This window comes from Dendrobates tinctorius, unplaced genomic scaffold (genome assembly GCF_039654945.1).
Source record: "Dendrobates tinctorius isolate UK_male_01 unplaced genomic scaffold, ASM3965494v1 ptg000105l, whole genome shotgun sequence".
NCBI lineage: Eukaryota > Metazoa > Chordata > Amphibia > Anura > Dendrobatidae > Dendrobates > Dendrobates tinctorius.
The window spans coordinates 11,144,831-11,161,965 of record NW_027361773.1 but is presented as its reverse complement, the minus strand read 5'-3'; the positions used below and the strand labels follow the sequence as shown (position 1 = coordinate 11,161,965).

The 17,135-nt window shown below is 45.3% G+C and overlaps 2 protein-coding genes across 4 annotated transcripts in view; one reads left to right on the top strand and one right to left on the bottom strand.

Moving 5' to 3' along the window:
* Positions 1-4,646, bottom strand: part of ANKRD16 (ankyrin repeat domain 16) — a 30,916-nt gene extending 26,270 nt beyond the window's left edge. The window contains exon 1 of the mRNA XM_073589064.1: positions 4,031-4,646. Coding sequence (XP_073445165.1) covers positions 4,031-4,566 — 536 coding nt within the window. The 5' untranslated portion in view covers positions 4,567-4,646. The remainder of the gene's footprint in view (positions 1-4,030) is intronic.
* A 25-nt stretch (positions 4,647-4,671) lies between these two features.
* Positions 4,672-17,135, top strand: part of FBH1 (F-box DNA helicase 1) — a 110,762-nt gene continuing 98,298 nt past the window's right edge. For 2 of the 3 annotated variants that reach the window (XM_073589061.1, XM_073589062.1), the window contains exon 1: positions 4,693-4,832. In XM_073589061.1, the coding sequence (XP_073445162.1) occupies position 4,832 (1 nt within the window). In that variant the 5' untranslated portion in view covers positions 4,693-4,831. Of the gene's footprint in view, positions 4,833-17,135 lie in introns of all 3 variants that reach the window. The other variant, XM_073589063.1, reaches the window with a different exon arrangement.

Here is a 17,135-nt window from a genome sequence, read left to right as displayed (position 1 = left end):
CTCAGCTAAGAACAGGAAACTGAGGCTACAATTTGCACAAGCTCATCGAAATTGGACAGTAGAAGATTGGAAAAACGTTGCCTGGTCTGATGAGTCTCGATTTCTGCTGCGACATTCGGATGGTAGGGTCAGAATTTGGCGTAAACAACATGAAAGCATGGATCCATCCTGCCTTGTATCAACGGTTCAGGCTGGTGGTGGTGGTGTCATGGTGTGGGGAATTTTTTCTGGGCACTCTTTGGGCCCCTTGGTACCAATTGAGCATCGTTGCAACGCCACAGCCTACCTGAGTATTGTTGCTGACCATGTCCATCCCTTTATGACCACAATGTACCCAACATCTGATGGCTACTTTCAGCAGGATAATGCGCCATGTCATAAAGCTCGAATCATCTCAGATTGGTTTCTTGAACATGACAATGAGTTTACTGTACTCAAATGGCCTCCTCAGTCACCAGATCTCAATCCAATAGAGCATCTTTGGGATGTGGTGGAACGGGAGATTCGCATCAGGGATGTGCAGCCGACAAATCTGCGCCAACTGTGTGATGCCATCATGTCAATATGGTCCAAAATCTCTGAGGAATGCTTCCAGTACCTTGTTGAATCTCTGCCACGAAGAATTGAGGCAGTTCTGAAGGCAAAAGGGGGTCCAACCCCTTACTAGCATGGTGTACCTAATAAAGTGGCCAGTGAGTGTATATGCACTAAATAGCACTTAATTTGCAGACAATTAGTGCAGGTTCATGCATATATAATCTCTTTAGTACTTTTGGTGTTTACATATACATTCTTGTCACTTGGCACATTTATTCATTAAATTCACTTCATTCATATATGGGTCTCTTGTAATATTCAGGCATGACTAATCTGTGTTAATTTATGCACTTTATTTCTTGCAAGTCTTGGTTATATTTGTATTTATGCCTTTATGGTATTTACTTAATTTTTACTATCTAATTATGGGCTTTGTGCATTATTTTCAGATACTTTGCTAGTGTTTAGTCCTTCTGTGTGCATTAGTAGCCTCTGGTTTATTACTCATTTTGATGTTTTTTGAACTTCAATAAAAAAAATTTTTGGAATATACTCCAAGTGTTTTTGCGTTGTATTTGCTAATTTTGGGCTCTCTGTCCAAATTTATTTTGTTTGTGGACTATTTGTGTATATTGGTGTATTCTAATTTACTGAGATAATGAGTTTTGGGTTTTCATTGGCTGTAAGCCATAATCATCAACATTAGCAGAAATAAACACGTGAAATAGATCACTCTGTTTGTAAAGACGCTATGTAATAAATGAGTTTCACTTTTTGTATGGAAGAACTGAAATAAATTAATTTTTTGATGATAGTCTAATTTTATGAGATGCACTTGAATACCGTATATATGCATACAAACACTTTTTTCTATTACACTCTATTAGTCCTTTTAAAGGCGTTGTACAGCTTTAGGCTACAAGTCTGCAGTCACTATTTGTCACTCTATATGACTGCAGACTTGTGAATCCTCACATCGTGTGAACTATGCGACTTCTCTGGTGTCGGGAGCTGCGGTCATGTGACTGCAAGTATACTTCTGGCAACATCCTTACTAGACGTGTCCGGCCTCGCTCAATAAACTTACATTGAGCAAGGCCATGCACATCTAGTCAGCACCTGACCGCATGTATGCAAATTGAATACTGCAGACTTGTAGCCTAAAGCTGGACAATCCATTTAAGAGACTTGAAAATGCAATCTCTTGATCGCCTATATACAATACCAAAGTAGTTCAGTGTATTGTAAGATGACTGGTCTCCCATGAGACCTATGGCTACTGCTGCAGGCTTACAGAGGTGGCTGATTGTCTAGGAAAGAAGCATGCAGTTGCAGTTTGCTATACAGCCAGCAAGCACTGATCTGAAACTGGTTAGATCTGGTCAGTGTCACTGCACTCATTTGATGCTACTGAATCAAAGCTGCGAATTAGAGCGTCAGAAAGCAAAATTTGAGTCATTGGCACCGCCATGCTGTCAGCCCGATCTGTGAATGGTCAGGAGTACATATGAGGCTTTCAAGTTTGGATCAGGAGACCCGCAGACCGTACGTCCATTAGGTTCCGTTCTCTGATCGTTTCACAAACGGCGGTAGGAGCCCTAATACTTGGCCTTGTGATTGGTAGTGTAAGGCTTGGATGCAGCAATGAGAACACATGCCATTAAGTTCCTTTTGCAGTGTCAGGCCACGTTCACACATTCAGTATTTGGTCAGTATTTTACCTCAGTATTTGTAAGCCAAAAAAAGCAGGGGAACAATCAGAGGAAAAGTATAATAGAAGCATGTCACCACTTCTGGATTTATTACCCATTCCTGGTTTTAGCTTACACATACAGTGTGAATGTGGCCTGACTGTGACGTTACTGGCAGAGGAGGTTTGGACTCTGCAGTTATGAAACCAGCAGAATGTTCGTTATTTTTAGCAGCACTTGACGAATCCCACTTTCAGTTTATGGGGTCAGCCACGTTGTGGTCTCATTGCTTTGGTTCCCCACGCTTTTCGATATCACTCAATGATTGTGGGAGACATAGCAGGGAAGAAATGCCATGTACTGACTTTTTACACCGGTGGCTCCTATTACAGGACACTGCTGGTATCGGGGGGCTCTTTACAATGACCTGTTCTATCACAAATACCTGTAAGTGCTGACTGCTGGAATTTATTCATCTGCGGTAATGGGACAGAACGGAGAAACCCTGAATTCAATGGTTCAGATGATCATTCAATACTTTTCTCCATACAGTGTGCCCAAGGCTATGTGCCCACGTTGCAGAAATGCTGCGGAATTGTCCACAGCATTTCCACAACTCCCCGCCACGGGTAAAATGCATGCGGAATTTGCATGCGTTGTCCCACAAAACACAAGCATTTTGCAAGCATTTTTAGCTTGCAGAATGCTTGCGCGAGACCGCTACGTCATCAGAGGTCATTCGCGCAATGTATCCATGGGAAGTTGCTGGCAGGTTTGCTGAGGGCCGGGAGAACTCCGGGGGCCGACAGAGGGTAAGTATTATACCCCTATTTTTTAATTTTAGGGCACATTCAGTATTTGCTGCGGATTTAACGCTGCGTCCTGCTGCAGCGTTTAATCCAGAGGCCATATGTTCCAGCATAGTGGAGGGGATTTTATGAAATCCCATCCCCACTATGCGTCCGAATACACGGGTGACACACCCGCTAAACCAGACATGCGGCGCGTCTTTTTAGACCGTAGCATGTCTGTTTACCTTGCGGAGACGCTCAGTCACCGCAAGGTAAACAGCCTACTCTATGGATATGCTGCAGCGATTCCGGATGTGTTCAATGAGCACATCCGGAATCACCGCGCAGACAGAAGGGGGCAGGGCTTTGGGCAGAGCTGGATTTCCGCTCCGTCCAAAGTGCAGGGATTACGGTACGTGGAAACATACCCTAATTCTATTTTTTACAGGAATATGGTACCCAGGGCATGGAGGAGAGTCTCCTCTGCTCCAGACCCTGGGTGCCCTCCGCACATGAAGCGCTCACTATACACATGGTGGGCATAGCCACATGCGTAAAGTGAGCGTTTCAATGCAATCCTATGGAGGCGGAATCGCCGCGATTCCGCAGAATTAATAGACATGCTGCAGATTTTACCGCTATGTGATTCCACAGCGGGAAAATCCGCATCATGGGTACAGCAATTGCAGAATCCCATAAGATGGGGGCACACCCTTATGATTTAGGACTGCCCTTGTAATAGTGTGAGCCCCTGGCAGAGACCACTCTCCTGTTAGTGTGGCACCAGTGCTCTTCTACAACTCTGTTCCTCTTCTGAGCAGTGAGATAATTGTAGCTGCCAATACATGGTTCCAGAGGGCGGCGGACCCCCACGGGTTACACATTTAGCATTTGCCGCTAGTATACCCAATAAAGATGTCTTCATGGCGACGGTTTACAGTTTCCGTGCTGTGACGCTAGTAGACAGCGCCCACACACTGGCAGCGCTCCATGCCTAGCGCCTTCTCTTACCAGTCCGCCTTCTTCAGGCTGTCCACCCGAGCCCCCTTACTGAGCAGGTGCAGCAGGCAGTCTCTGTGGCCCATGGAGGCCGCTTCGTGGAGCGCCGTCTTGTAGTCGTTATTTCGGACCTCCACATCCATTCCCACCACCTCCAGCAGGTGGGAGAGCGCAGGAAGACGTCCATGGCGAGCTGCATAATGCAACACTGTGTCACCAGATCTGCCGAAGTGCCTGCCAGGGAGATGAGTCAGTAACATGCTGGTCCTCTGAAGCTCCTCCTGGCAGAGAGGGAATTTGCCTTCCTGAATCAGTTTCAGGATCTGCTTCTCCTGCTCTTCCAATGACATGGTGAGGGGAGTACTGAGGGAATGACAGGCGGTACTGGGAGGTGTGTGGGGCCATGAGGAGGCGCAGTGGCCCCTGGTATTACACAGCAGTGACAAATTAGCGCCAGCACAACGCCATGTGTACACTGTGCAATGGTAGGGGCTGCAGGTCGTATGTGAATAGCTACTGGTAGAAGCCGTAAAGCGACTGAACGACATAACCCAGCAAACCTCGGGTTACATTATGTTTGGCCGTAAGGCTAGTAAGGAGGCGTGTCCGTGAGCCTCGTCCAATCAGCTTCCCTCTTAGACCGTCCTTATCGGCTGACGAGGGCCACTATCTCGCGCTTCCTGATACTGATGATACTTTCGGTTTGTACAGCAGCTGCCGTTTATGTGAAGCCTCAGAGTAATGCCGACATAACCGAGCAGGACACTGGCGCCATGAAGAGGAAGGTGACGAGGGCCTCTGCCTGCTGGTAGCAGTATGTGTCCTGCCTTCTGATTGGTCCCCGGTTTTGATTGGCTGTTTATGTAAAGTGTGTTGTAGTTGGTGGGCCCCCGTGTGTTGTTAGGAGGCAGACTGTCCCAGGCTGCTCTTACAAGGGGAGCTCCCTTACACTGGAGGCTTCCATGTAGTTACATGCTGCAGGCCTGATATTCATCAAGTTGTTACTTGAGGTTTTAAAAAACCCCAAACTAATCAATTTGGTGTTTTTGCCCCTGTTCCCGCCAGCTCTGCCACAGCGGGTGGTACTGGGGCAAGGCGAGACCTGCCCTACAATTTCATCCAAATTTCTACCACGTCTGTGACCTAACTTCCGCCAAACATGGCTTCCAGTCCCTGAGCGGTGTGTGACAGAGGCGCAGGACAGGTGTACGATGCACTAAAGTCGTTAAAGAGAACCTGTTATCAGGACTGCGCTTATAAGGCTAGTTTCACACTAGCGTTTTGAGGCGCCGTGCACGCTTGCTGTGAAGCTCCACCCCCTGCTCCGCCTATGGGCGCATGGCGCCTCATGCGACCTGTGTACCCTATCTTTAGCATTGGGTACTCAGGCCGTGCGCAGGTATGCTTTTGCCGGTGCATGTGTCCTTTTGACGGTGCGCCGGCCGCACCAGACTGCAACACGATGCTTTTGGTGGCAGGTCGGCGCACCGTCAAATGGACGCATGCAGCGGCAAAAGCATACCTGCGCACGGCCTGCATACCCAATGCTAAAGATAGGGTACGCAGGTCGCATGCAGCGTCATGCGCCCATAGGCGGAGCTGACCGGAGGAGGCGCGGCAGGGGGCGGAGCTTCACAGCAGGCGTGTGTGCTGCACCTCAAAACGCTAGTGTGAAACTAGCCTAAGAAACGACTTTAATGGCGCTATGATGCTGATTAATGTGATGCCTGATGTGAAGGGATCCGCTCAGTGGCTACTGAGTACTCGCCTTATGAAGTGTTAAGAAAATGATGTCTTGTGTGCTGCGGGGCATGGGGGCAGGGGCTCCTACTTGTTCTCCGCACCCCACCAGTCTCCTCTGCTTCTTGTGCAGGTCACTGATTTTTCAGTGACTTGCCCCCCATTATAAAATTCTGTGCCGCCGCCATCATTGGGTGGGCAGCGTGTGCGCAGTGGGATCTGGTGTCCTAGTGTGCAGGACTCCAATAAAATGGTGCCGCAGGCAGCACATGCATAGATCAAAATTTCAGCTCTGAACTTAGCCGAAATCTCGCCATGCACTACCACCGTTGCCATATTATTGAAATCTGGCACACAGGACCCCAGCTCCCACTACACACGCGCTACCCATACAATGATGGCGGAGGAACAGAATTTTATAATGGGGGCAGGTCGCTTAACAATCAGTGATCTGTACAAAAAGCAGAGGAGGTTGGTGGGGGTGGGGTGCGGAGGAGACCCTGCTCCCAGGTCCTTCCCCTGAGGACACTTAATGACCTGGGGCTACAACAAAGGTTGTGCTGCCAGAGATTGCTATGTGCTATCGCTATATCGCCACATAATGCAGGGTAATGGAGTCGAAGTACCACCCCTAGGGTAAGGTGACAAGCAACTTGTAATGCGCTCACTTCTATTAAGTATCAGTACTAGCAATGTTTGTTGGTGCAACCTTTGTTTTGGCCAAGTTGCCTTGTAGCCTTAACCTAAAGAAAAATGAGTGCACGCTCCCCCTGCGGCCACTGTTGGGTTCATAAGGCATACACACACTAGTGGCCACTGTTTGGCTACTTTTATCTAACCTGCGCTCTGCATTTAGAGAGGTACCATAGTTGGATTTCCCATACAAATGAATGAGAATTCTGACAGCTGCTCATGGTAGATGTGGGTCCCATTGGCCAGATAAGCATCTATTACCATACACTTATGGCATCCTATGAGTATACCAAAAATGTGTGAGATGGGAATACCTGCTAGATGGAAACGTTAAAATAAAAAATACACAACTTTGACCTTTTGTTTGTTTTTGGGGGCTTTGGGAGAGCATGTGATATGTGCTCTTGGCCATAGTTGGTTTAGTTTAGGCTATTAATGGCTAGCTAACATTTGCTAAATGCCAGTACTATCTATGACTGTTTTATTGCACATTTTTTAGTCCAAAGTCTTGCTCACTTTCCAAAGTCTCTAGTGAGTGGCACGGCACATGTTTATGGATTTTCTTTGGTGAAAATCAAATATACAATTTGTCTGAAATGATTTTCAGAACCTAGGATAACAACAAATGAGTAAATACCCTGCAGTAAGTAGTAATAGGACGTATGTATAACATGGGGTATTTGGTTAATACTATTTTTATCGAAAGCGAGTAAATGTCATCCCGCCACAACAAGGTGTACCAAATATGGATGGTACTGAACTCTTGGAGTTCGCCTCACTATGTGCCAGCAGACCTCAAAAATAGATGGAGGCAGAGCAGGAGCGGCTCCTGTCTGTTAAGACACCTGCCCATGGGAAGCTATATGAACAAAAGGGAAGATCATGCCCCTGTTTATACAAGTACTAAAAACTAAAGCAAAATGAAAGAAGTGACCCGAAACATATGATGGTAGAAATGCAATCTGTTGTCATGCTGTGACTGTAAAGGGGCCCTGAACTGTCCCTAAAACTGGGTCCCTAACCCTTCTGCTAAAGGTACCTCTAAAAGTGAGGAGGTTTGGGCCACCAGCCTTGCTGTTCTCCTGGTATTCCCAAATCTGACCTCTCCCCCTTCCCCAGGAGAACTGGAACAGAAATAAGAGTGTATCAATCAACTCAACAGACAATGGGTATATAGGGAAGGATGGGAATGTACCAAGCAAATGGGAATAGGACAATGAGGAAAGCATACACCCAAAAACAGAACGCAACAATCTCCAGTAGCAAAACCGATCACCAATTCATCACAATGTCTCCAAGGAGCCAGGAAGAAAAGCTTTTACTGGCAAGGAAGAGAAGGTTGTGGGCAGATTTTAGAGGGAGAGCTAATGACCAGATCAGAAGCAGCTGAAATGGAGCTGCATGTTTCTGACCAGCATAGAAAGGTTCGTTAACCTCTTCAGAACCAAAGGAAACCAAATGCATTTTATATGGGACAAACACTCAGGCTAAATGGAAGATCTGCGATTCATAATACATAGTGATCTTCTAACCCCAGATCTCCCAGGAGGATGTCACACACTCATGACAGGTGTAGATGCATATTCACACTGAAAGTCCTTATCAAATGTGTCTGAACTGATTTTTGTGTTTTTAAAAAAAAAAAAAAAAAAAAGTGTAACGTACACCAGATGTTACACAATGCCTTGGGATAGTGGGCGCTAACCAGGTCCATACAACAAGGGGCGGCCTAGGCCATCCTGGACCACCGGATTACTCCTGAAGGTGGAGACGCCTGGTTTTTGTTCCTCTCTATGCGCCTATATCAACTCTTATCTGTCCCCTTCCCCACCCAGGCAGTTGGGAAGCCGAAGTGTAAAGGATAACACTAAACAGACAAACAATGGGAAACGGACAGAGATAGATGAAAATAACAATCCTGTGAAATGCACTCGCCAAACATAGTGGAAAACGGGCGTTAAAGGAAGGAGAAACCATACAGGAGAGGATGTGGATGTGCACACAAACAAAACTCCAAGCAACAATCTCCTGAACTAATCTCCAAACTTCAACCTCCAACTCCAAAGAAGTCAGTAAGAACTAACACTGGCAGTTCTTAAGTGCCATAGGCGAGCCTATAGCAGAGGGAAGTGGCAAACACTGAACAGCTGAGACAATCCAGGTAGGAAAGCTCCAGGAACTTCAACCGAAAACATTAACCCTTGCACTGCTGGCAAGGAGAAAAAAAATCTGCACTGTTTAATAAGTGGTGAAATACGTCTAACCAATGCAGGAGCTTGTGAAACCAGACGGCACGATCTTCTGGCTCCTCTCTGTCATGGTATCCTCGTGACACCAGATTTCTGGTGTAGCCACATTAATGAGTGTGAGCTAGTGTTTTTCAGCTTTGGTTCCCCCTACAACTGCAGGTCAACTGCACATGGGATATAAAGAAAAGTCCAACGGTACGAAAACCTTGCGGATTTTCTCCGAAATATTTCAGTCTAGCATAGTGCGTGAGATTATAAAATTTTGTGCTCAAACTGCAAAACATATCCACAGTGTAAATTGATGGGAGCTGCAAGTTTGAGATCAGCAGCAAGTCTATTTATATTGAAGATGTAGGTGGAAATTTCACCTTGCCCAATGCAAAGGGCGAGTTGTTCGGTTCCTCCGTCACATTGGTAGCTGCAGCGGTAAATGCAGATATCTCTGCAGAAAGTCCTTGTTGCAGTTGGGGAATGTAGCATTTTACTAGTTCATCAACTGACGTGTGTTCTTTGTGATACCCTCCAATGAATACCTGCTGGGGGTATTGGAGAACTGAGGCTAAAGTACTAAAACTGGGGTCACCCACAGCACTCTGTGCATATGTAGCATGCATCTGAGTGCGTCTGTGGAGAAACTGCTTATTTTTTTTTTCTTTTGTTTTAAAACAAATAAGCAATAATACTCTGGAAGACTCATCAGTCACCCAAGGCCGTTTCTTGTAACAAGTCTCTGCAGGACTGTTATCCAATAAAATGTATGATTGCCAGTCTTTTTTTTTTTTTTTCCCAAAGTAAACTCAACTGTACCCCACCAAATACCAGAGAGAGCAGTTTCTGGTGTTCAGTCCATGCAGACAAAACTTTTCAAATTTATGAGGTCATTAATCCAGTATGAAAGCAGTGGGGTCAGATCTGATTTACGGAACATTGCCACCACTTCCTGCACAAAAAAGAAATGTGCAAAAAGCCTGTGCCCTGCACCATTTCTATAATATCCAGCAGGTGGATTTGTGTGGAGAAAGTTCTTCGAAATCAAAATGAGTTCAAATGAAAAACACCACTTCTGACCAGTGGACTAAGCTTGAAACATGACCAACCGCACACCTGAAGCATTCATCAGAGGCTGCTAGCCTGATTTCTTTTTAACTCCTTTCCTACAACAATTTTTTTTTTCGTGCTTTTGTTTTTTCCTCCCCTGCTTCGAAGAGCCGTAACTTTAACCCCCCCCATCACAATTGCTCATTATATAGTAAAAATAACCTGAGAATATTCTCAGTATCAAGTGATTACGTATGGTTTTAATCCCCTCTTATTGCAATTTTTTTGTGTGTGTGTGTGTGTGTGCTGCGGAGTCAGTATAAAATGGATTCTTCCTGGTATGTGGCTTTGACAAAACTTATGTTATCCGCACATGGCTGTATCTCTAATGTTTTTTACCTGCAAATTTTCAGAGGGCATTACATTTCTATACATCACATCCACTTTGGATACATAAGGCCAGGGCTGTAGAGTCAGTAAGCCAAACATCCGACTCCTCAATTTCTCTGACACAAACTCCCTGATGCGTGGCTCATGTACAGTTACTGTAATAAATATCAGGCTTTTAGGCTAAGTTCACACGTAACGGAACTCTCGCGGAAATTACCGCGAGAGTTCCGGAATTCCATTCCGCGGGAAAATCGCATTTTAAATTCCCGCTGAAAAACTAGCATTTTGCAAGCGTGATTAGCTTGCAAAATGCTAGCGTTTTCCAAGCGATCTGTAGCAACGCTTGGCGAACTGATTGACAGGTTGGTCACACTCGTCAAACATAGTGTTTGACGAGTGTGACCAACTTTTTACTACTGAGGCCGCCTATGCAACATCAGTAGTAAAAGATAGAATGTAAAAAAAAAAATAAAAAATGGTGTTATTCTTACCTTCCGACGTCCCGCGCAGCCTTCCCGCCTCTCTCCACGCTCTCGTTTCCAGTAATCCTTTGCGAAAATGCCCGCGATGACGTCTCGCAGTAATTCGCGATGACCGTGAGACTGGACGTCATCGCGGGCATTTTCGCAAAGGATTACTGGGATCGGGAGCGTGGAGAGAGGTCAGAATGCTGCGCGGGACGTCGGAAGGTGAGAATAACAATATTTTTTATTTTAAATTCTATTTTTTACAGGGATATGGTACCCAAAGCCCGGAGGACAGTCTCCTCTCCTCTGGACCGTGGGTACCATCCACAATTGTTCTGCTTACTTTTCGCATGGTGTGCACAGCCACATGCGGAAAGTAAGCAGAACAATGCATTCCTATGGGTGCGGGATCGCCGGGATTCCGCAAAATTAATGAGCATGCTGCGGTTTTTACTGCGAAGCGATTCCCCCGTGGTAAAAACCGCAGCATTAGCACAGCATTGCGGAATCCCATAGGAATGCATGGGATCCTTATTTTTCGCGGCAAAATTGCGCGGTTAAAACCGCCGCGGAAACACGAAAAAAAAGCCACGTGTGAACTCAGCCTTAATCTTTATTATGATACAATAATCAAGCTATTTAGATAGAACATAAAATATATTTATTGGAATACAACTTTAGAACACAAAACTTTAATAAATTGTAAATATACAAAACTCTATGCAGTAAGTGGTAAAAACCGTTTTCAACAAAAACTTACTGAGTAACATTTGTGTAGTCTATGAACTTGTTCTGAGAAATGGTATCGCCTCCATCAGATCCTCCTTCTTAAGATTACCTCACATCTGATCTAATTATTTTAAGGCTAGAGAACAACCTCTCTACACTAACTTGGGTTAGTGGCAAAGCAGTAATCACATGGGCAACATCTCTAACAATTTCAGGGTATAAAGGAATTGCCACGTGCACAGTCAGTTTTGATGAATGGTTGAACTCTTCTACTTATTTGAGAGCAAGTGACCATATTTGAACAAAATTTTTCAATCTGTTTGCTATAGGAGTGGAATCTTTTTCGCTGCGGCAACACTTTCCCTGCTCCATGTCATCCAAATACTTTTGAAAATTCAAACTCCTCATCTGATGAGGATGAAGAAACTGCAGCAGCAGCACTGGCAGGACCCGAGTCCTCTTGCCCTTGGCCGTCCTATAGCTCACTCGTCTTAACTGTTTCTACCGCAATCAGAGCTTCTTTTCTTTTAGTAAGCTGTTGATCATCCAGCACTATACGATGACTTGGGTCCACATAAACAGCTGCCAGAAGAATTTTATTTTCTAATAGCAGTGTCTCTCTCTCCATTTCATTTAAGCAGTAATCCGAAATGCCATCTGCGATTAAACCTCCTCTTTGGGACAGGCAAAAAAAACAAGTTCTTCCACTCCTTTATAAAAATGCCAGGCGTTATATCCTCAGCTTCTAATTTTTTACTCACTGTAAATTGGTGATGAAGCAATTCCTTCAATTCTGCCACCTGTGTCCATTGACCTTCATTTAGTGTTACCTGAGGGTTGGCCATGTCTACAAGAAAGGGTTTAAGCTCAAGCAATCTCTCCATCGTTAAATAGATGTCGCCCTACCAAGTGGCTTGATCCACAATTACCCCTTTTCAGCACGTCCTCTTCAAGATGGAATTAATTTTAGGGTTCTGGCAGCAATAACCAATTTCCTCACTTTGCCAATCAGAGTTCCAGCATGTCCCTCTTGCAGACTGTCTCTTATTGCCAGCTGCAGCGTGTGCACAACGCAGTGCATGTGATTAATATGAGAAAGCTTTGATGCAGCTTCAACAAGATCATCTAATTATATCATTTTGCTGTTCTTCTGTAGTAATATCTGTGTGTTCCTCAGTTATAGGATTGTGGTCTTTCATCTCAAACATACTGAATCTGAAGTTTTCTTCTTGCTGCTGTCCACCTTCATTATTCTCATTCATCAGTTTAATTGTACATCTCGTGTTTGAAGCATTATCAGTTACAATAAGGCGGTGTGCCCACGTTACGTTTTTTAAGCGTTTTTGCCGCTGCGGAAACACTTAAATGCTAGGTAAAACGCATCCCATGCAATCCTATGGGATTCCGCAATTGCTGTGCCAATGCTGCGGATTTTTCCGCTGCGGAATCGCATAGCAGAAAAATCCGCAGCATGTCCATTAATTTTGCGGAATCGCGGCGATTCCGCCGCCATAGGATTGCATTGAAACGCTCACTTTACGCATATGGCTATGCCCACCATACGTAAAGTGAGCGCTTCATGTGCGGATGGACCCAGGGTCTGGAATAGATGAGACCTGCCCTGGGTACTATATTCCTGTAAAAAATAGAATTAAAAAAAAAAGGGATATACTTACCCTCTGTCGGCCCCCGGAGTCCTCAGCGGTGCTGCCAGCAACGTCCGTTCCCAGGGATGCATTGCGAGAATCACCCCAGATGACGTCGCAGTCGCGTGACCGCTACGGCATCAGAGGTCATTCGCACAATGCATCCCTGGGAATGGAACTTGCTGGCAGCGCCGCTGAGAACCAGGAGGACTCCGGGGGCCGACAGAGGTTAAGTATATCCCTATTTTTTATTTTTTTTTAATTATTTTTAACATTCTATCTTTTACTATTGATGCTGCATAGGCAGCATCAATAGTAAAAAGTTGGTCACACTTGTCAAGCACTATGCTTGACAAGTGTGACCAACCTGTCAATCCCTTTTCCAAGCGATGCTTGTAATCGCTTGGAAAAGTGCTAGCATTCTGCAAGCTAAAAACACTTGCAATACGCTTGTGTTTTGCGGGAAAACGCATGCAAATTCCGCATGCAGTTTACCTGTGGCAGGGAGTTGCGGAAATGCTGCAGACAATTCCACAGCATTTCTGCAACGTGGGCACATAGCCTAACAAGAACCTGTTCTTTTGTGAGTTGATAATCTTGCTGTCATGGTTTGGACATGGTTAATGTCCTGTTCTCTCAGGGTTAATTTTGCTGGCCTCCCTTTGGATCTGGGAGCGGTATTTATACTCACTCCAAACTAGGATTCCCTGTCAGCTATACTTTCGTCTAGTCTGTGTGCCTGACCCCTGGAGTGTGTGCCCAGTTTGCATTTGTTTTGCTTGCTCTCCGTGCGTTTGTTCTTTTGGATTTCTGACCTCTGGCTTCCCTTTTGACAATCCCCTGTCTCACCCCTTTGGTACCTCGTGATCTCCTGGTTCTTATCTTAGCTTGTTTGACTACTCTCCTGTGTTTATAGTCTCCTCTGCACCTCCTACTCTGTCACATGGTTCAGGTCCTGTCTATTACCTGGTTAGTTTCCCGGTGCCCTGTTCAGCTCCGTGCAGCTCTCCCCACAGCAGTAATACCCGGGAGTCGTGACACTTGCAGAACTCTTTCCACAAAGGTCTGGAGAAACTGGCTGCTGTGATGAGCTTTAGTATCTTTTACTTCCAATGTCTTGGTAATAATTTTCTTGTTGTCACAAACAAATCGAACGTTGATGGCAGAATAGTTCACTCTGTGACTTGTGCAGACATCCATTTTAAGAAATCTAAAGTCTTTTTAAGATCTTCCTTTCGGGTTAAGGGCTTTTTCAATCACTAATTTTCTAATACTTTCCATTTACAAAGAAACACCAAGTTTGCTGGCCATTTCTCCATTGAGAGCTGTAAAAGCTAGCCGTGCAAATAAGGGTAATGGTACACCGTCCTTCACAACAAGCTCCATGAGCTGTCTTTTAAACACATCTGCTGTCATTGTTACAGTAAGTTTGTGACTTACAAAATCTCTTGTAGCTGATATTTGCCACCCTCTTTCCTCCTCTTTTGCATGGTGGGAAGTGCTGGGCACTGTTTTTGTTTCTATGTTGCTGTGATCTTTTTCAGTCACAGCTTTGAAAACTTCTGGGTATAATCGTAAATGTCTTTTTCAGATTGGAAGTCTCGTAGCAGCATTTTTATCACTGCCTGAGTATGCATTGATTTTGAGCTTCCAGAATTTGATTTAACATGAAATACCAAAATACAGCTGACTTCATAGGAAGTTCTTAGGCATTTTGTAATATAAATTTGCTCTTAATATAATTTTGTCCTATAAAGGAAAAGGTACTTTGTAATTCCTGCAAAAATAGAGAATCATGTATAATTTTGGATAGAAATAAAACAATGTTTGCATAAATTAATAGTACAGATGATGACAAATAAGTTTGTAAAATGTTATTAGATGGCTTTACTCTGAACCTTTAGGCTGCGTTCACACGTTGCTTTTTTTTTTTCGCATTTTCGTGGCGGTTTTTAACGCGCGATTTTGCCGCGAAAACGCAAAAAAACAGCATCCCATGCGATCCTTTGGGATTCCGCAATGCCGTGCTAATGCTGCGGATTTTCCCGCAGCGGCATTGCGGAAAAATACACAGCATGCTCATTAATTTGCGGAATCGCGGCGATCCCGCACCCATAGGAATGCCTTGTTCTGCTTACTTTCCGCATGTGGCTGTGCCCTCCAAAAAGTAAGCAGAACATTTGCGGATGGTACCCAGGGGGTGGAGGAGAGGAGACTGTCCTCCAGGCTGTGGGTACCTTATCCCTGTAAAAAATAGAGTTAAAATAAAAAATCGGGTATATTCACCTTCTGGCGTCCCGCGCAGCCTTACCAATGCTCCCGCCAACTCCCGTTCCCAGTAATGCCTTGCAGCAAGGACTTGTGAGACCGCTACGTCATCAAAGGGCTCGCATTACTGTGAACGGGAGCATCGCGATGATTGGGGACGCTGCGCGGGACGTCGGAAGGTGAGAAAAACACGATTTTTAAATTTTTTTTTCATTATTTTTTACATTTTATCTTTTACTCCTGATGCTGCATAGGCAGCCTCAATAGTAAGAAGTTGGTCACACTTGTCAAACACTGTGTTTGACGAGTGTGACCAACCTGTCGATCAGTTCTCCAAGCAATGCTACAGATCACTTGGAAAACGCTAGTATTCTGCAAGCTAATTACGCTTGCAAATCGCTAGTTTTTCCACGGGAAAATCGCGGGAATTTAAAATGCGGTTTTCCCTCGGAATGGAATTCCGCAGCGTGTGCACTTAGCCTTAATCTTAGGCGTTTCTCAAAGTGCAGCTCAGCAAATGTTTCCCATCATGATGCTTCAGTCTATGAAGAGGGGAGGAGGAAGGGCGCAAGTTTGTGCTGAATCATACCCCAGAAAGAAACTGAAACTGCTAGCAGAGCTAATAACATAAAAAGCATCAGAGCAGCTAATCTCTCCAAACATGAACTCGGGAAAAGCAAACTAAAACATACACTGGACTATTGATTTATGCACAGTTTATTGAAAGTTTAGATATGCTTTAAGAAGTACTTGCTTTAAAGTGAACGTGTCAGCAGGATTGTGCTCAGTAACCTACACAAACTGTTAGGTGGGCGCGGTCATATTGATTAAAGTGGTTGTTGTTTAATCTTTATTTGTAGTTTTCAGGTAATGAGATTGTCATTGTCATGATCACGTGTGTCAGGACGCAGATGTATCCGCAAGGCGAACCCATATGACACACGTGACCCTGGATACACCGCCTCCAGTGGGACGCATTTAAATAATAAAACGTGCAGGTGGATACGCCGCCTCCACCTGGCGAATTTGGGTATTACACGTTATATACATAAAATCTGGAAACCCCGCCTCCAGTACGGCGAATTTAAATAATAAGGGGGGAACCTGGGAAACTTTAACAATGGTGGGCCCTGCGATAGGGAATGGGGAAATGGAGACCTCCTAAGCTCCCCTGAGCCAGTGTCCCTGCACTCCTTACATTCCCTAAACAGGCTCCGCACCTGTCGCCGCACGCGTACCTTAACGCCCTTGCTCGCCCTGACCCTAAACCCTCACTAGGGAATGGGTCGGTGCGGAGACTAATCCCACCACTGCACTAATAACACACATGAGGAAAGAGACAATACAGGGGAAACACCACTTATCTTTGCTCTGTTGCGTGCGCTCCCAGCATCTTCTCCTCCACCCGGATCCATCACCATAACAGGATCCTTCACCTTAGTGCAGCCTTGGAGCAGAGTCCACCACCAGTTGCAGCTGCTTAGAACCAGAGTCCCAAGGATGAGTTCAGCTGCTGACACGAAGTCGAGCATGCTTGAGTCCAGCTCAGCGGCCAAGTCCCACATGGTGAGTGCCACTCTCCATAGTCGCCACTCCACCAGCCCATGCTGACACCATCACTGCGACTCCACCACGCCATGCCAGCCCTTCGTCCAGACACCATAGCTGAAACACATCCCCCCTGGCTAAGCTGCGCAGGACTCCTCACCAGCTCCATCATTCATCCAGGCTCTCCAAAAACAGAGTGAACACAAACTCACAATATCACAGGCAGTGATTGCACACCTCTAGCACACCTTTATAGGGTGTCACACCTGATACCTAATTAAGTGCACAAAAACCCAAAGTGCAATACCACAACCACCACCGGGGACAGTCAAAACACCTTTGAACTTAA